The sequence below is a fragment of the Ixodes scapularis genome, unplaced genomic scaffold (assembly GCF_016920785.2).
Source record: "Ixodes scapularis isolate PalLabHiFi unplaced genomic scaffold, ASM1692078v2 PGA_scaffold8__174_contigs__length_109621045, whole genome shotgun sequence".
Classification (NCBI taxonomy): Eukaryota; Metazoa; Arthropoda; class Arachnida; order Ixodida; family Ixodidae; genus Ixodes; species Ixodes scapularis.
Genome location: NW_024609883.1, coordinates 97735868 through 97755074, shown reverse-complemented (window position 1 = coordinate 97755074; position 19207 = coordinate 97735868). Strand labels below are relative to the sequence as shown.

At 50.0% G+C, this 19207-nt stretch overlaps 1 protein-coding gene across 1 annotated transcript; it reads left to right on the top strand.

Annotated features, from left to right (window-relative positions):
* Positions 1-1200: 1200 nt before the first annotated feature.
* Positions 1201-16515, top strand: LOC8039184. Its single transcript, XM_029982725.4, has 6 exons — positions 1201-1367; positions 4015-5523; positions 6081-6163; positions 9381-9460; positions 10648-10795; positions 12898-16515. The coding sequence occupies exons 2-6, from the start codon at positions 4220-4222 to the stop codon at positions 13938-13940; spliced, it is 2658 nt and encodes an 885-aa protein (XP_029838585.3). The 5' UTR covers positions 1201-1367; positions 4015-4219; the 3' UTR covers positions 13941-16515.
* Positions 16516-19207: the final 2692 nt, after the last annotated feature.

Below are 19207 nucleotides of genomic sequence, written 5' to 3'. Positions count from 1 at the left end.
CAGCATTTTGATTTGACCCAGCCCTCTAAAATAGTAATGCGCGTTCAAGTGTCGAGCTGCAGCACTATCAATACATTTTTTACAGCGGTGTAATAACACGCTGTGTCCCATAGGAAACTGATCTTACGGAAGCTTCCTCTAAAATATTTTATCTTTATCTCCGTTGTTTTTGCTGTCTTTCTCGGACCACAGAGGGGTGTCTGTCTCAATGGCTTCGTTTTCTACTCGAATCCGCTATCGGCGACCATTGTTTCGTTTGGTTCCCTTTCCCGATTCGGATATGACGATACCGGATACAGTCTGGCAGACAAGCTGCCCGACCTCTTGGAGCTCGGGCAAAAATTGTGCCGGTAAATTGCCAGCACACGCCTGAGAAGTGCCACCCGAACGGCGCGCACTCGCCAGCCTTTGACCACGCGAACGCCCTTGGCGGAGATATGGCAAAATATTTTGCCGGGAAATGACCGCGCGAATTCGCCAATAGAGTGTCCCGTCGCAGATTTAGAGTGCAAAGTGTGTTTTGGCGTATCGCCACAGCGGGGCGCCAGTCACGTGGCTCTTCTCTCCTCCGTTGTCTGCCGCTTCACCTTTTCCATTTTGGTGGCCGCTTCTCGTGACGATCTGCCAGCCTTTGTCAGTATATAGGAGGCTATGCCACTGCACACTGCACCAGCTACACCTTCATAATCCCGCCTTTCCGCGTGACAAAGAGCTTGTTTCGCTTCAGGGTTGGTACTCTTAATACAACATAGATGGCGACAGCATCGCGCCGCACTTGGCCACTTGGCAAGTTCATTCGGAACCGCGCCTCGCTGTTTTCCGTTGGCACCAGCAGGCTCTGGCACCAGCGGCACCACTCCACACGTTCGACGCATTATGGGCGATTCTGGGAGAGATTGCGCACAGTGCGAACTCGCTATTCCAAAGCATAGAGCAGAAAGGGGAAACGTAGTTGGCCCTTTTACGTCACTTTCGATTCACGGAATCGAGGGTGATTGATTCAGAATTCTGAAAATGCGCCGCATATCGAAACCAAAACTTAATCAATGATGTTAAAAATAGAATCTCTTAACGTAAAAAGTAATTTACAAACAACACTCCCATTTTTTATTTGCTTTCATAATCTGCCAGAACAACGTTTTGTGATGTTTAAAACAATCTGCTAATATAAAATCAATGCACGGTCCGAAGCCCCCGTTTGACAAGCCAAGCCAGTCCAACATGGTTGTTGGCGTTACTTGATTGTCTTGGGGCCGATATTTAATTTGAAGTTTTTGGTCGCAAACAAGGGCTTTTGCCAAATTGTGCGCCTTCATCTACCACTCCGATACCCGATCTATCCAAGAACCACTCACAACAAGTGCAAGGTAACGGATTAGGTCGAGGATTCGACAGCTCTTAGACGAGCCTCGTAGGCGCTGTCAAGATTGGCAAGGTTAGCGGACATGAAAAGGAATTTCGGATTCCCGTTAAGCGATGGTCGTGTCTAACGCACATCCTCGAAGAATAAGACAAATAAAGACCCCGAGATGCATGCACGCGGTTATGTAGGCTCTTTATTATCATCCTGTTGCCCGATTACAAACAGTACGGCACCATTTACATGGCGTTTCTCAAGCGCATCACTCGATCGCTTGCAGCTGCTGCGACGAACACGCAAGGTTTCGGCTGATCACGCTTGTAACATTTTCATGAAAAACGAGTGATAACCTTCTATTATCTAGGATATGGAGTGCCGCCGTTTTATCTGCATGTACGCAGGCTCTTGAATTAGCAAATTCAATTTATGTGACGCTAGCGCGGCGCGAGTGCCGTTAGGGAGTTTTTGGTAGATCGTTTCCGCCGTCCCACAACGCAGGCCTGTAGCTCTCAATAGAGTAACTTCCTGAGCCAGAGTATCGCGTTCCTTTTCCTTGCGCCGCCAACTTCGCATTGGCGGAGAAGCGGTGCCGTGCGCCGAACTGGATCCAACCTTCATGAGGGAAAACGAACTTGTAGGCGCCGAGTTTCGGGCGGAGCATGTTTCTCGCTTTGCGTTTGCGAAAAATGCAATCTACACTAAAATTGAACGAGCTTGAAGGTTCTTTGACCATTGAACATCATGTGTAGCTACTGGGTACTGTATGATCGCATTGTTTTATAACGTAAGAGATGTTTTAAAACATGTTTCCAAAGTCTGGGAAGCAGACGACACAGAGGACGATCGCGTTACTCGCGTCTGCAGCTCTCGCGGAGTGATACGCGGCCGGCTCATCCAGGCGCTTCAAACCTGATGACAACGCATAGCTACGGCTTTCAAAGGGACAATGTTTTCGTTGGTTACCTTGCTCTACCGATGTCATAGAGAAAAATGGGAAACAAGTAACGGAACGACAGCGTACGTCCGGTGTATCTCCGCACTATATTTTCTCTGCTCCACGCGCCACGGCACGCCGCCCCACAGCCACGCCATCCGCCCCTCCTGCTCTCCTGAAGAAGCGACGGTCGCTTGCCGTAGTGCGGCCTTGGATCCAGCATGGCCGCCCGGGAGCACCCTTGCGATACTCTGCTCCGCAAGCGAAGCATATGCAGTTAATCTAGCTCTCAAGTTTGTGCAGCGCCCCTGTCGAGCAAAATCGAATGATTGGCAGAACTACGTTGGTGAATATAAATTTATGAAGGACAATAACAAGAAAGAAAAAAGCTACACGAAAAGCATTCTTATCGTTTGGATAGGGCACTGAAAGCACAGACTGTATTTTTATTGTCTTTATTTAAACTTTCTCAGTTCTTTCAGAAGCTATATTATGGCACGTAGACTAGTGCTGTGTAAAAAGTTGTAAAAGAGCTTGGCTCGTTCATGATCGAAAGCTGCAGTGCCACTTTATGCTCTATGCAAGCCTTATTTGGTCTCATCTTACGGTAAGGTCGTGCCCCCTGGCCATGAAAAACGGGCCCATACCAGCTACGCGGCGATGCCGAGACGCACGCGTCTGCGACTTTCCGGTGTACTCTTGTTGAGCTCCGGCGCATTTGCCGCTTGGGGAATGTCACGTCATGCTCAGGCCTTGCCTTCTAGGTGATATTACTACCGGTTCTTATGAGATCTGGAACGACGCAGACAAGGCTAGTGGTGTGCGTGCGTAGTGGCGGTGGCCTCTTTCCGGAGGGCATAGCGGTAGGGGAAGAAAATGCAGTCCACAGAAAGTCCCCACTGTCCTCCACTATATACCCTTTTCAGCCCTTGTGCACCCAGGCGAAAAACGCAGAGTCGCTGGGTTGTGTACGCCTGCCCGGCGTCTGACATCCTGCGGAAGAGATTTGCCGCGCATGCTCCGAGCGCATTCCACAGCCCAGTAGACAAAGATGGTTGCGCACAGAAGGCGATTGACTGTACTCTGTTGCAATGTAAGAATGGCAGGAAATGCTCTATTGACAGAAGAAACGCTCCATTCAATGTTTAATGATCCGAGGTGCATTGAGCATTGAGCAGGCACGTAGCCAGGATTTTCATTCGGGGGGAGGGGGGGGGGGCCACCCTTGACAAAATGCTGTATGAGGGGGAGGGGGGAGAGAGGGCCCCAGCAAAATGGAAGATTTGGGGGGGGGGGGCCCGGGACCCGAGGGTCCCCCCCTCTGGATACGTGCCTGGCATTGAGTTTGGGGGGAGGGGGCGGAGACCCCCCCAATTATTCCATCGTAGAAGTGGATTTTGACGACCCAGCTTCTGTTTTGACAGACATAGTTCTTTCTCGAGAAGCCATACTCGGCATTCGCTTTTCCGCGCATTGTTGTCGAGGCTAGCATAGCTTCCTCAGTGTTCCGAGAAATCTGAAGTACCTACGTGAGCGATTGGCCTCATTTGAAGTCGCATTCGCACTATAGCGCGTGCAAACGAGGCGCGAGGGAAGTCACGTGTTTGCACGGCAGTGCGGGGCCACGGCACTGTAGAAACTATCCAGAAAAGTTGACACCAAGCATGGGAAGGGCTGCAGTGTTTTTGGGCCTCACACTCCTCTCAATTCTCTCTCGCAGACCTTGGAACCTGTGGATTCAGATCTTGGTTGGCCACCTACGACATGACTCATGCGCGTGCTTCGTTGAGAGGGAGCGGCAGCGGCGATGATGTGTTCTGAACACCAACACATAGAAGCAAAGAGGCCCACTCCTGCAACTCTGACGTAAAGAGGCTGTAGTCTCACGGCCGCCGTCACGTGCATCCAAGGACACTAGTTGCACCATGCAGGCGCAGCGACGAGGAGGAAAAAGAGGTGGCGGGCGTGCGGCCCAAGATGCCGGCGGTGCACCAGCGGCCGACAAGGAGGTTGTTAATGCCAAGCCGAAACCGCCGATCTCTACCATACTGCAGGCCGAAGACATCTCCGGGTCTCTCGACAAACTGTCCAAAGCCTTCTTTGGGAACGTCGAAAACTGGCCAAAGGCAGTGCCCAAGCAGACCGCTTCCTCCCGGAAATCGAAGGGGGCCCAACCGGTGGAGCGGAAAGGGCCGGCACGCATTGCACCTCGACCACCGCCCCCGCCGTCTTTCCTCATAGCCCAAGCGATACCGTCCACGGCAAATTTTATGGCGTCTCGGCCGATGTCGTTTCCGGCGGCGGCACCCTTTGCCGTGGCTCGGGCTCCGCCACCCGTGTCGAATCTGCTGCCGCTGATGTCCCGATCGCCGCCGGCGACAGTTCGAGGCGGAGTGCCCGTGGTCAGAATGGCAATGCCTGGGGCACCCTATGCCGCAACCCGTGGAGCAGCACGCTCTTCCGTAGCTCGTGCAGCAGCTCCCGGCATCGCCACGGCTCGGGCACCAATGGCAGCATTCGCCTTAGCACGACCGATGGTACCCACCGCGGGTTTCGCCATTGCCGCGACGACTGCACCCTTAACAACTTTCGCCGTGACGCGCGCAGCGGCACCGGCGACGCGCCTTGCCATACCCAGACTGACGCGAGCTACGGCACGAGCTAGGGCACGAGCTTCGGCACAGGCTGCGGCGCAAGCTGCGGCTCTGGCTACGGCTCCTGCCGTCACGACTCGGGGGAGGGGCAGACGTGGACGAGGCAGAGGCAGACACGCTGCCGTGCCCAAAGGGGCAGCGGCTACCGCGCCCCCCGCCCTGACTCGCGCAGCGGCACCCGCTACAATGCCCGTCGCTGTAACTTGCACGGCTGTCCCCGCTGTGCAAGTCACGGCGGGTCTTCCCGTAGCTACGGCCATGCCCGTCACCGCGGCCACCGCTGCTACGCAGCCGTACACCGTCCTCGTGCTTCAAGCGTCCGACGGCTCCCACAACCGGATCATGCTCGTGCCATCGAACTCGGCGAAGCCCAATGGATCTGGCGTGGCGCCCGGCGCCGCCACGCAGGGGATTTCGAAGAACGCCGCTGGGAAGGCGTCCAAGAAGTCGCGAGAGACGGACGAAGAGGATGCGGACGAAGAAGGTGGCGAGCAGAAACGGTGCCGCTATTTCTGGGAGCCGTCGGAGTCGGTGAAAGCGACGAAGGCGTTGAAGCGGAAGCTCAGCACTATCTGGTGAGTGCGACGGAACCACTGAATGCCTCCGGAGTGCCCCGTGTCGGCTGCTGTTTGTGCCTATTGCGTGTGTGCACTCTTGCTGAGGCCAGCTCGGTCGGCCGAGCGTCATTAGCGGGGCACGGGCAACGTGCTGGTGCAATGTCGTCTTTGTAAATCTGCCATTGTTTTTCGTTGTTTTTTCGCTTTCAATTGTAATTTTTGCCCAGCTGATTTGCGTCGTTTTTTTCACTTAATGTGTACTGTCTCATACACATTAAGAAGAGGGTAGTAACTGATACATCTTAAAATGACTCGTGGTGAAGAGGCATCCAGTTAGATTATATGATTGCCGCAAACCAAAAAGTAACTAGTTGTTAGTACTTTGAGTGTGTAACTGTTGCTTTTTTTTAATTACTCATTAGGTCTCGGCCTTTCTAACTTCAATGTGTACGTTGAAATAAATTGGGTGTACATCTAGCGGCATTAAAAATATTTTCTTGCCGAAGTTTGCATTTCTTTGTCAGTGTTTGGATTTATGTCACCTCTTTGCAACCTTGTCTCATCGTTTTCCTCAGGTTGAAGGACTTCCAAGTACTGGAGCATGCGATTGGTGCGGTGGCATCACATTTCCCCCTCGTGTGCCCCCAGCGTATTAAAAGTAGGTGCCTCGCTTGTCTTTTACCTATAATTGCTTTGTTTCTGTCGGCGGATACGCAACTTTGTGGCCTCTTGCGGATGCAAGAAATGTGCGGGGACAGGCATAAATGTTTCTAAGCTAGGGGACGCAAGTTACTGCCCGATATTAAAGGGATACTGCAGCGAAATTCTAGCTCCCATTTCATTGTCTAAATGTCAACCATGTACCGGCCACACCACAGAGACACCAATTTTTCGCTTGGAAAGACGCCAAAACAATTTTTAAAAAGGAATAGACCGAATGTTACGTCACTCTGACCTTAAAAGCAGTGCCGCTCTGCAGAAGTACGGCGGCAAGCTGCCTGCGTGTGAGCCCCGTGGAACCGTGTTTTCCTTCTCTCTCGGCCTGTTCAACTCCTGCGGGGAGCGGGGAGGGGCGACTAAGAAAGGCCAGGTTGTTACGCGTCGACGACGCCAAGTGGCGGAGCTCGTCACAACGCCGGCCCCCAAGCAGCCTTGCCCGTCCTCAGCCATTTGACGTCACGTCTGCCATGATTTTATTTATTATTATTAGTCTCCCGTGATGCATCGCGCTCTCCACTCGCTAAGGTCGGTCCTTTGGAACGAAAAATATAGCCATCCGTTCTAAATATAAGTGTGCGATTGTCATTCTGCAGATTGAGTTGATTGTGTTTAACTTATTTCTGCACATGAGAGGTATATTTTATATTTCGATTCAGTATTCCTTTAATGTGCCCTGCAAAGTGTTGAAGGACACATGCAAAGGAAAAACCTATTTTTTTAAACAGCTTGGATGGAAAAAGGAAGTCATAAAAGACATTTACAATGAAAACGGAAAATTTTCAGAGCTATTCGCGACTCCAGCGAACTATGGGGGGTGCACTGGTCAAGCGAAATGGCGGACGAAAGGAGCTCGTTTTCGTCGTTCAGCACGCGGACCACCATAAATTTCTTGCACTGCAGCGTAAAATCGGTGTTACATATGAAAGCAAATTGATTTTTCGACGGTAGAAACCTTCTTCTAGTCTCTGTGTAGGAATGACACGGCGGAAGCATACAAATAATTACTGGAAACAATGTTTGTTTCTATGCTGCCTACGAGAACCAAGCAGTGATAGCAGACGACAGAGTCGAAATCACCTCTCCTGAGCTTCTCGGCGTTGCCGCTACATGGCGTTGGTTTCACTGGAGTTGCCAATATTTACGGCGCGAAACGAATTTGTATTTGGCACCCGTGGGCGCCGCGGAAAAGTGGCCGCTATTTATCACGTGGTGCTTGTGCTTTTTCGGAAGCTTCCTACGGTCTCTAAAAGTTACTTACACATCTTTGTTTGAAGTGCAACAAAAAACAAAGATTAATAAGTAACTTTTAGAGCCCACAGGAAGCTCTTGAAAAAGCGCAAGCCGACGTGATAGACCTATGCGCCGGTCAGGAATTGACAGCGGTGGCGCGCTGGAGTGTTCCCTTCCGGCAGCGGCAGCGGCGGTGTGGAGAAACGCGTTGAACCGGCGGCGCACCACGCTGCGCGTGGGGCGGTGGCGTGACAGGTCTACCGCGTGACCAGCAGCGGCTCCCGCGGGCGCCAACTACAAATTTGTTTGCGCCGTAAATATAGATCTAAAAAATTTTTCTTCGTTGTAAATTTGTTTTATGACTTTTTTTTTCCATCTAGGCTGTTTTAAAAAATTGTTTTTTCCTTCGCATGTGTCCTTTAAAAGGATGCTCGTGCTTGACGAAGTCGAACTTATTGTAGCATTGGGCGTCTAGCAATCAGACTGTTAAATATTTATCGATTCGCACTTCATCATAACTTGTTATTGCCTAAGCCTAGGACTAACTATGGTAAATTTACCACCAACTTCTCAGCCACGGCTGTGTGGAATTCATTACCTTTAGCCATCAAGCAATCACCATCAATGCACCTGTTAGAAACTTTGCATATTTCTTCAGTCCTTTTAGTCATACATTGCTGTCATGACGTCATTGTGTATCTCTCTTTTTGATAATTGCCGTTTTGTCTCTCATATTATTGTAATTAGCACTGCATTTCACTTATTCTCAAAATTGATTTGCAATTCCAACTGTTATAACCTTGCTCTGTTTATTCAGTGTTATTTTATTTATAAGTTTATAATTATTATGAGTATTTAACTTACTGTTATTTTGTTCATTTTATATCTCTGCAATTAGTTCTGTGTTTCACTTATTCATGTCATAATTTATTTTCTATTCTGACTGCTGTAAATTTGTTTTATTATTATTGCTACCATTAACAGGAGGTCCCTTTCCAGTCTCTGACTCTGGGACCTCCTTCTGTAATATTTCTAATGTATTTACCTTTGATCTACGCACAATAAAACCAACCTGAACCAACCTGAACTCAATGGTTGGCTTCTGAGTCCTTGTTAACGCCGATCTCCGTGGAGCAGACGTGTGGCGAACAAGCGACGAACTTCGCCTGGCGGCACATTTACTTTGCACATGGCGTACCAGCCACCGTTCCGACAGACACCACGCATCGAGCAAATGCCGCTGGGCAAAATTCTTACCGTTTTTTTCCTCCATGGTGTCTAGCCTTTAGACTATTCTTTGTTGGGCAGCCAAGAAAATTAGTTCTCACCAACCTGCGCTCACGTCACTGATGGTGAATCCCGTTCGCGGATGTTATTGCCCGCCTTTTTTCGCGTCGGAGTAATTTCTTAGGATCTTTCTTGTCTCAGGATATTCAGCCTTGTTTTCTAGTACCAATGAACGTATAACAGACTCATTCCTCAATCACACTTGGATGCCGATGCCTTCGGTAAAGTAGCTCGGTTTGTTGCTGTCGGGAGGTGCCACGCCTCGCCAAGAAAGGAACGTTATGCTTGCTTCGCAGAGGAGGCATCTGCCTCTTTGCCGGAACAAAGCGGCTTTGTTACTCGAGTTTTCCTGTGACCGTGGTGCCTGAAACGTGTCTTGAACTATCTGTTTAGTGTCTGATTTCACCCATGCATCAAAAGTGGCCTCGAAGTAGCAACAAGTGACAGCTAAACGGAATCTGAGCTAAACGTCCCGACAAAAAATATGAGTGAATACACGTGTCACCGTTGTCGCAGAGTCGCAACTCCTAGACGTTGGAGCTTTTGTGGCCTCCCGAGCGCCGTACTCTGCAACGTGCTCGTTGCGACGTCTCTAATTCGGAAGCGCAATATTTGAAACGTTGCTGCCCGTTTTCCAGGAACGGTGTGCTTCCCGTTTGCCGCTCCCGACAAGGTCACCTTTTTGTCGTGGCCAGTGCCGAAGCAGAGAGCCTCAGAGGTGGGTAGGCCTTCTTTGTTCGTTTGCAGCTTGGCTTCAGGCACCGTCTACAGCCGAGCCGTAATCCAGCAATGCGGAACCTAGGGTATGCCGAATCCGGTCGGGTCAAATGTAACTCTGTGATTCGTAGAGCGCCCATTTTTTTAGTGGGATCGATTGGACAGCAAGAAAACAATGAATTTGCAGCACTCATTTGTTTGCTTTTCCGTTACGTGACACTACGGGATGCAGTGCGGAGCGCAAATTCGTCTGCTTCTTGCATAGGGGTTGCGATGATGTCAGAACGCCGAGCTTTTATTGGCTGATTGAAAGAAAATAGTGGGTAGACCTCAAGGCATCTAGCATTGAAGTCTACCCACTATCCTTTCAATCAAAGCCAATCGGAGCTTGCCGTCGTTCTGCCATCAACGTAACTCCTGTGCAAGAAGCAGACGACTTGCTCTCTGCATAGGCTGCGAGAGTGGTGCAAGTTCCTCTCGAAAAGTCCTAAAGTTACATTTACCCGAGATAATATGTAATTATGTATATTAGAAAAGCCAACATGCTCTTGCTAATGTGTGCATTCACAGGTACACTTTCTTAGAAACTAAGTAAGTTACATTCCAGTTGCTTTTAAAAGTATCTTGTGTTGTTGAGGTGTGCTGCTATCGCAGACCAGCAGCCCTGTTTCTAATGTAGAAAACATATTGGCAAGGTGCAATTTTTCTTCAGCAATCTGCTCACAGTAGGGTATGAAGGGGTGACATTCTCAATCAGTCCGAATTTCTCAGCAAAATTTTTAGTAGGGTATGTATGTCACTGCAACTGAAGTTTGAGGTCACTCCAAACTTTAAACTAATTTACCGTTGGAGGAATTTTATTGTAACTTGGAAAGCATTTAGTTGCTTAAACTGTAACTATAGTCAATGTCAGCGAAACGCAGGGCGTGGCGCGCTTCGCAGCCAGTGACATTGCGACGTTAGCTGGCAAGAACGAAGGAAGAGGTGTGAACGCGAAACTTCGTTCCCTGCATTTCTTACGCTGTTCGTGACTGTAATCACAGGAACTAAGACACTTCTTCATAGGTCAGTTTTGAGCTCTTTACGTTAACGATGAAGTCTATGTGTCTGCCACATCTTCAACGACATTGATGGAAGACCAGGTCCATCCTTTACCTTGCCGACACGCCGTTTGTTTTTTCTTTTCAGTGGCTGCGAGCTTCCGAAGTGAGGAGGGCGCTGAGGAGAATGCTGGACGAGCAGCGGCCGGCCACCTGGCTGTGGTCTAGGGAACTAATAACGAGGAAGAAGATCATGCTGCTGTGTCGCAAGATGGGACTGACACCGCTGGCCTCAGGTAGGATGCCGACAGAACCCGCGGAGATAACCTCGCTTTGAGCTGGCAGTAAGCTACGCTTCAAGGATCGCAACGCTTTGGCTGTCTTCTGATGGTTGAAATCATTGTTGCCAGTCATCCGAAGCTTTATCCGAAATCGCAGGAAGCGGCTTTCCGTCCTCCAGAAGTACTACAGTCGAGCCCGGCTATATCGCACTGGGGTATTTCGAATCATTGTTTATATCAAACACTCCAAACGTCCCCTTGAAAATCACAGTATAGGAGCATTGTCTTTTTGTATCCAACTCCCATGGCGGGGACACTCAATATGGCGAACGAAGCCCAGCTGCCCGTTGCTTTTCCCGCAATCCGATTGCGCCGGTGGTGAGGTGGTGAGTACATCGCTTGCGTTGCGTGGCTGGCAGACCGCCAAGCCAGCATACACGCAGGAAGATACGCTGCGAAAGAGCACTTGTGGGTAAGGAGAGACTATGAACCGTAAAAACAAAAAGTGGAAAATAACAAGGGGAAGGGCACGCGCGCGTGCGCAGGCAGAGCAGGGAGTGCTTGCTGTTGGAACGGTAGCCTGTGCCTCTTCCCTAAACACTGCTGATGCTGTGCGACTTCTTAACCCTAAAATAAAATAAGCAAAAAAAAAAAAAAAGTCTTCGGCAAGTCGAGTGTGTTTATAAACACTGCTGATGCTGTGCGACTTCTTAACCCTAAAATAAAATAAGCAAAAAAAAAAAAAAAGTCTTCGGCAAGTCGAGTGTGTTTATAACAGTTGTGCAGTCACACTTTGAACTTCTTATCTTTGTTTACCTTATTCTTTTTCTGTTATTGCTTTGCCCGTCTTTTTTTTTTGCTGCCTGAATTTAGTGAGCTTTCTTTTTTGTTGCTTACTTAACTTTTTTCTATGGATCAAGAGATTTTTTTTATGCATCTCGCTTTTCCGTTTTTCTTTCATTTAATTTTTTATTAACATTGTTTTGTCGCTTATGCTCTGTGGAGGTCCCGGCTAGGAGCGCGTCCAAGTGCAGCATTGTTGTGGTCTCTGCCAACTGCGCTTTACTGTATTTGGCTGCTTTTGGATGCTCTATTTGGTAAACTCCCATTTGTCGCGGCTTTCGATATTAGCAGAGACGCCAGGAAATATTTTTGTATATCAAATTATTGATGTATCAAGCTATTTTACGATACCCCTTAAATTCAATATATCTGAGTTCGACTGTAGAACGGTACGCGACAGTGCAAAACGGCGTCGCCCGTGCTTGCCAACACCATATCTAAAGGTTACGAAATTGCATTTTTTAGTTGTAAAGATTGCGCGCCAAATGCACTCGCATTGCTCAAGGCAACAAAAATGGTGGCACCCACGAGACAGTCAAGTAATGAAGTGCTCATGCACTTCATTATTTTAGCTTATTTTGGTGGCTCTAGCCTTGCCGACTGTTTTCGCTGAACTGCCACCTGCTGGCGCTTCGGGGTGTGGTAGTCTTGCGAGCACTTTTGGGCAGGTCGGACAGGCTAACATTTCGGTGAAGTCTGGTTACCGGTACAGAATAATGTATGTGTGCTCTAGGCCAATAGAATAGCTAGACCGGTGCAAAACTATTTAAAGGGATCCTCAAGATTGAGGCATTGGTGATATGGAAGTGGCTAGGTCAGTAACAATGACGCCAGTTGTGCAAGCAAGTTTCGAGAGAATCAATTCGTCGATTAGCTGCCAGTCCTTTTGTGCGAATGGCGGGAAATCAATTCCACCTTGTTTGCCTCTAAATACACATAGACAACTGACAGTCCACTAGTTGCATGAAAAGACAGCTGGTAGTATTCTCGAAATATTACAGTGTTCTAAATGAAATGTACTTGTAAGGCCCCTTACTGACTTCATAGAAATGAACGGCCTTTGTACTCGTGCCGACGACAACGCAGTCTTCTGAGGTAGCGAAGAGGAGGCAGATGTCCCACATTCTACCCAATGCACTTGCCTCTGATCTCTCGGAAACAGTCCTTGCAATCATGCTTCGATGCATACTTTTCTCCGAGGCAGGCGTTTCTTGTAGGGACACTCTGTTTGCATTCCGTCTCCATGAACGCGTCGGCACGTTCTCTCCCCGCAGCGGACGGGCTCCTGGGGCCGGCAAGCGCCGGCATCATGCCGTTCCAGCCGTTCCAGGCGGGCGGACGGGCGCCCGAGTGCCGCCAGTGTGGCCGGACCTTCCGTAGCCTGGAGGAGTTGGTGGCCCACCTCCAGACGCACGCAGCCAACTGGCCCTACAAGTGCAGCGTCTGCTCGCGGGCCTTCCGGTCGCGGGGACCCCTGGTGGTCCACGAGCGCAACCATCTCACGGGGGAACCCTTCGAGTGCGACTACTGCCTCGCCGTGTTCCCGACCAAGGAAAACCTCGTGAGCCACATCGGCAAGCACACGGGCGACATGCCCTACGAGTGCCGCCTCTGTGCCATGTTTTTCGCCAAGAAGGTTTCGCTGGTCCGCCACATGCGCACCCACACTGGCGAGAAACCCTTCAAGTGTCCCGCCTGCTCGGCGTGCTTCCGTGTCAAGGCGCAGCTCCGCGCGCACTCGTACATCCACACGGGCGAGAAACCTTTTAAGTGTCCGCACTGCTCGAGCTCCTTTATGCTCAAGACGTCCCTGACCACCCACATCAAGAGCCACACGCCCGCAGAGCTGGCGGCCGCCGCCGCGGAGATCCGGCGCTCGAGCTCACCGCCGGTGCTGCGGGAGTTTGAGTGCCGGATGTGCTCGAAGCAGGTCAAGTACCGGACCGGCGTGGACCACTACTCGCGCTTCCACGCCAACCGGCAGCCCCGGCTCTGCCGGGCGTGTCTGGGCGGCCTGTTCCGCAAGCGGAACCGGGGCACGCATTTGCACGCAGACAAGCCCCACAAGTGCCGGCACTGCCCGCGCGCCTTCGCGAAGATGTGGGGCCTGGTCGTGCACATGCGCAAGCACTCCAAGGGCAAGACCTTCAAGTGCGAGCACTGCACCCGGGAGTTCCGGCAGAACTCGAGCTTCGTCATCCACGTGCGGACCCACGGCGAGGGCAAGCCGCTCAAGTGCTGGGTGTGCGCGCAGCTCTTCGAAGCCAAGGACGAGCTGGTGGAGCATCTAAACAGCCATCCCACTAAGCTGCTCTAAGTGCGTAAGGGTGACGCCACCTAGAAGTCAAGGCCTGCGCGTGACGTCATCGTTAGTTGATCCCTCACCCGCCGCAAGCGGGAAACGCGCCGAAATTCGACAATAGCTGCCGCAAAGCGGCAGACGTGCCCATCTTGGCATCGCTGGATGCTGGCGTCGCGCTCGGCGTGAGACGCGTCGGTGGTAACGAAGACGCAAGCTAAGCAGCACTGCGTGGGTACGTGGGTCCTGCTTGTGGTGACGTTTTGGGGGGGGGGGAGGAGAGTGAAGGGGAAGGCGCAGGCCTTTTCTTGTAGGTGGTTTGGTACAAGGTGCAGCAGTACGAGCTGGCCCAGCGGCGTTCCAGCTGGGGTGGCGCAGTAGTCACGCGGGGAGCCTGGAATGAATTAAGCTGTTGAGAAAGAGTTTGGAACGGACTGGCCACGTTCCCTGTCATCGCAACGTGGCAGTCCATTTCACAACTTGGCGTGCCGGTGGCACCCCGTGCGGCATTTGACTCCTTTCGGCTATCACTGAGCTGGCCCAGCTCGTATCGCCGCCGACTGCTGTTGGAGGCTGGTGAAGTAGTACAGCCCGTCCCCCAAAAAATTTACGGGATTTTTTCGCAGCAAAATCAAACTGCATTGCCAAACGCTGATGTTTCACACAGATGTGGTACTAGTGGGCTGAACCACATACCAAAGTTTCAGAACTAACGGTTATCGTCTTAGAAGGTTACTTTCGATTGGAAAGTGGGGCCCGTTCCCGGTATTGATCCCCACCTTATCGAAGACTTCGTTGGCCGCCATATTCCTACCGAAAACTTGCGAAAATCGATCGTAACTTTTGAGTCGCCTAACAGCAAGCTCCGAGACTTTGGCGTCTGGTACGGACCACTAGTGCTACATTTTGGGCAAAGACTGCATTCAACAATGCACAGATCTTTTTGCTGTGAGAAGAAATGGCGTATAGTTTTCTTGGGGATGTCCTGTAGTATGCTTCGCTCAACGCAGCCACCGTTTATTCAGCTCGACATAGACCGGGCACTAAAACGTTCGATGCCCGTTCCTTTTGTAGCTCGTAGCGCGTGTATCGTGCAAAATTACTTCTTTTGCGTCATTATGGAATTGCACTCGCTATCGTTTTGTCATGTATACTGTGTTGGTAAAACTTTCACAGCAAATTTATTTCGGCATGTGCGAAGGTAATAAAGGTGCACTAGAGACGTTTTTGACTTGGTCTTTTGGAGGCGGTTGACTTTCTCTACCTTCTCCGAGGGTTTAAAAAGTATATCGTGTGACGCGTGCTTCACTTTTGTATAAAAAAAATGCGATCAAATATTTCTATGCTTTTTTCTGCGGAGAAAAAGATGTTCGCTTCAAGAAAGCCGATGAGGAAAGGAATTGTGAGGCGTTTGGTTTAGCCCAGCAACCGCGAGCATCAGCTCGACGAGGAAAAGCTTCTCCGCTCCTCCTTTGACGTCACGGGAGGCGGGTCATAGGGTGCCGCGGTGTGAAGCGCTAGAGTGATGGACTCGTGTTTGGAAAACGGATTTATTTTGTGTGGGAAAACAACTCCCACCAGATTCCTGACCAGATCACAGTGCTGTGCAACGGAAACTGACGATCTTTCCAAATACAATGTTGTTGTGCATAGACCTGAGCATTACCAGGAATGTTTATAAAACTTTGGAGGAACCAAGTATGACCGACGTTGCAGGCGCGACATTCATTATTAAGCATTCGATAGCATCGTAAATGTTGGTGGCCGCTCGAAAAAGTCTGCTCTGCTCGGAGTTATGATCTGCTTCAAGAAGCGAGAGTTTTACACCTGTCTAGAATATTAAGTGTGTAAAATAGCTATTCGGAGAGCAAGTCGTCTGCTTTTGCGCAGGGGTTGGGGTGACGTTCAGAGTGACTCCGAGTTCTGATTGACCTTGATTGGAAGGATTGTGGGTAGACCTCAATGCCAGATGCATTGACGTGTACCCCCTATTTTTTTAACCAGCCAATAAGAGCTCGGCGTTTTGGCATCATCGGAACCCCTATGTATGAAGCAGACGAGCTTGCGGTCCACATACAATGATCTGGTTTAGGTATTCAAGCCTTGCCCCAGGCTTTATTATTTCTTTTCTTGTTTTTTTTTTTCCATCTAAAGATTTCTCGCTTGAGTACAGACGGAAAACCAAACGTCTAAAACTACTTTCCATGTAGTTCTTTCTCGGATTCACTCCATATTGATCAGTGAAGTTTCATATCCTTCATGTGATTATTTACCATGCTTAAAAGCACACATGTCATTTGCAGGAATGCATATTCACTAGATAGTGTTTCAAGCTTGCTCTATTTTATTGTTACAGGCGAACTATTGAACGAAATTGTGTATATGCACAGCCCAGGCTTTCTTTTTTTCTTTTCCCCATCTTGTTGCATGCTGGGCGTGTTTCTTTCATTGTGTTTGATTTGCCATCAAGTGAATTTGATTTCATGTCTATGCTTTTCAGAAGCATGGTTGCGTTCAACCACTCCTGTGAAAGTTCCTGATAAGAGTGATAGTATATGGGATGAATAAGCAAAATAAAGCGTAAAACAAAAAAAAAATTGCGCAACCTTTTTTTTTTTAATTAAGCAGTGGTTTATTGCTGGCTGCTTGCGTTCTGCTCAGATAACGAGAGTTTTAACTATGGTATTCCACGTATTTGAATGCTACCAATGAAGTATTTGCGAAATGGCATGCAGAGGTCGGCATTTTAGGTCGCCCTCACTCACCCTCACCCTCACAGTCACACTCACCTAAGCCCCTCACTGACCCTCACCCTCACAGCTACACTCACCTTCAGCCCCTCACTTACCCTAACCCTCACAGTCACACTCACCTTCAGCCCTTCACTCACCCTCACTGAACCTCACGGCCCTCACTGCCTTCACGGCCCTCACGGCCCTCACGCCCCTCACTCACTCATAGCCCTCACGCCACTCACCGCCCTCACGCCACTCACCGCCGTCACGCCACTCACCGCCCTCACGCCACTCACCGCCCTCACGCCACTCACCGCCCTCACGGCCCTCACGCACTCATAGCCCTCACGCCACTCACCGCCCTCACGGCCCTCACGCCACTCACGGCCCTCACGCCACTCACCGCCCTCACGCTCCTCACCGCCTTTGCGGCCCTCACACCCCTCACGCCCCTCACGCACGCATAGAGTAATCTACACAAGGTAAAGAGCGGACACTGCCGTAGGCCCCAGCGTCCCGTATAACAACTAGCGCGCCAAATGGTCGATGAGAAAAGCTTACTCTTGATTCCGGTTCCGGTGGTTTCAGTTTCGGTTTCGTTTCCGGCGCTTTTTTTGCCGAGCTTGCTGTCGCGCGGCTTCTTTTACTTGATGGCACAAATGCTTCTTATTAGAGGCTTCACACCACGAAAGAGCAAAAATTATTGTCTTTACTGCTGTGAAATATTAAGATAGCTATTCTTGTCATACTGCTTCCGTTTGTTTACGTGTTTACGAAGTATTTTCAGGCAACAACAAAAAGTGCTTCAGATTGATTTATTTTGAGGTCAATCATAAACAGACTTGAACAATTCAGAATCGTGAAGTATTCTTCATGAGGGCACACACATTCATATCAAGAAGAAACGTTACAAGAGTCCCACATTTACCAACACTCCAAACCTGAGGCCAGATTCACGAAGAGCTTCTTAGTTTACGACAACTTAGCTAAGAAGTTCGTAAGTTAAGAACATCGTAAGAAGTGGAGAAATCGGTATTCACGAACGCGTTCTTAAGTGAGAGGAGGAAAGCGACGTTGTCGTACGGAAAAACTAAAACTTACCGGTGCTGTTGCTATGGCGACGGCGTCTTCGGCAGCACGAACAACCAATCGGAGAGCTCGGCATTTGTTCGGAGCCCTTCGGAGCCGTTCGGAGCACGTGGATTTTTCATAAACACAGGCGGCCTTTCTGCCACCGCTTGTTTGGGGTTCGTATCCGTGCAGTGATATGTCGACGCTAACCACGACCAACTCTATACGCTAACACGATTTAAACTCGCCCGAATGCCGAGGCCGGGATGCGTAACCACCCGCATTGACTGCTACGAACTCGATCGCTACCAAGTCAACACAACTGTCATCGTTTGTAAAAGACGGCCCGCAGTCGTTTGCAAAGTGACGTAGATGGGAACAAATAGCCGCGGCGTTTTTTGCGGCCTCGGAGATGCAGGAGCGAGCCGACGTTAAAAAAGATACGTTTGAACTACGACAGTGTAAGCAAGAGCCACGTAAATGCCTGTTCACACTGGAGCGGACGCGCGTGTTTGATCGAAGTGCTGGATTTGCGCTGTTGGACCGCGAATTGATAAGCGCTTCGGGACCGATCCTTTACAATTGCAACTCGATGCTGACGTGACACCCGGCGAAGAAAGGTTGGACCGGCATTGCGACCCACGAACTCTTACAGCGATCGACAGTGAAATGCAGTCGTGTCAGAATAAAATGAAATACTAATAACAAAATGTACATACCATGTTGCGAAGGTAATCCATACGGCGTTTATTTGAGCTTGATATCACACAAAACAGAGATAGAATCGATGAGAGCCCCTTTTCGACGACAGCGTTCGTCACCGTTGCCTCGGAAAACAAGGAGATGACAAGAGGAAGAGATTGACCTCTTAATCTAGAATTGAGGTCAGCGATCAAACTAATACGGGAAGGGTTCACAAGGGTCGCGCGGGCATATTCCATTCAGCACGCCAGCCGGTCGTGGGCAGACGGTCTTCGCCAAGGACCGTCAGATCATCGCTGCGCCGAGTCGGAGTGCCTGCTAGGCCTATCCGCCGATCGGTCGGAGTCCGTACTCGTGGCCCTTGGAGTCTTTCCCGGGTGTCTGTGGATCCAGCGTTCTTGTTCGTTCGTCGTGGTCTGTTTCAAGTACATTTTACTTGTTTCTTGCTGCTTGAAGTCGGGACGCGTGAGAAGCGCACGTAGAAAAATAAACATCCGCTGGTTGTCGCGACCAACTGAGCGACGCTGTCGGCCATGCTGATTTGATCGTAAGAAGTGCGTAAGACAGCTTCGGAGCTGTCGTAGGATTTCGTCGTAACCTGCGCAAAACTTACGAAAATTTCGTTTCGTGAATACGGATTTGTTCTTAAGTTTTGTCTTACGCACATTTTTGGCGTAAGATCGTTTCGTGAATCTGGCCTCTGAACTTTCCAGCGATGGTAAACTGTTTGATTGATTTAATCATTGGTTGTCACAATGCTGAGCAGTTTCAGTAATG

Excerpts from the sequence above, each read along its gene's own strand:
- LOC8039184 (XM_029982725.4), top strand. The coding sequence starts at position 4,220 with ATGCAGGCGCAGCGACGAGGAGGAAAAAGAGGTGGCGGGCGTGCGGCC. Across the intron at positions 9,461-10,647 it reads CGAAGCAGAGAGCCTCAGAG|TGGCTGCGAGCTTCCGAAGT; the intron begins GTGGGTAGGCCT and ends TTTTCTTTTCAG. Across the intron at positions 10,796-12,897 it reads ACTGACACCGCTGGCCTCAG|CGGACGGGCTCCTGGGGCCG; the intron begins GTAGGATGCCGA and ends CTCTCCCCGCAG.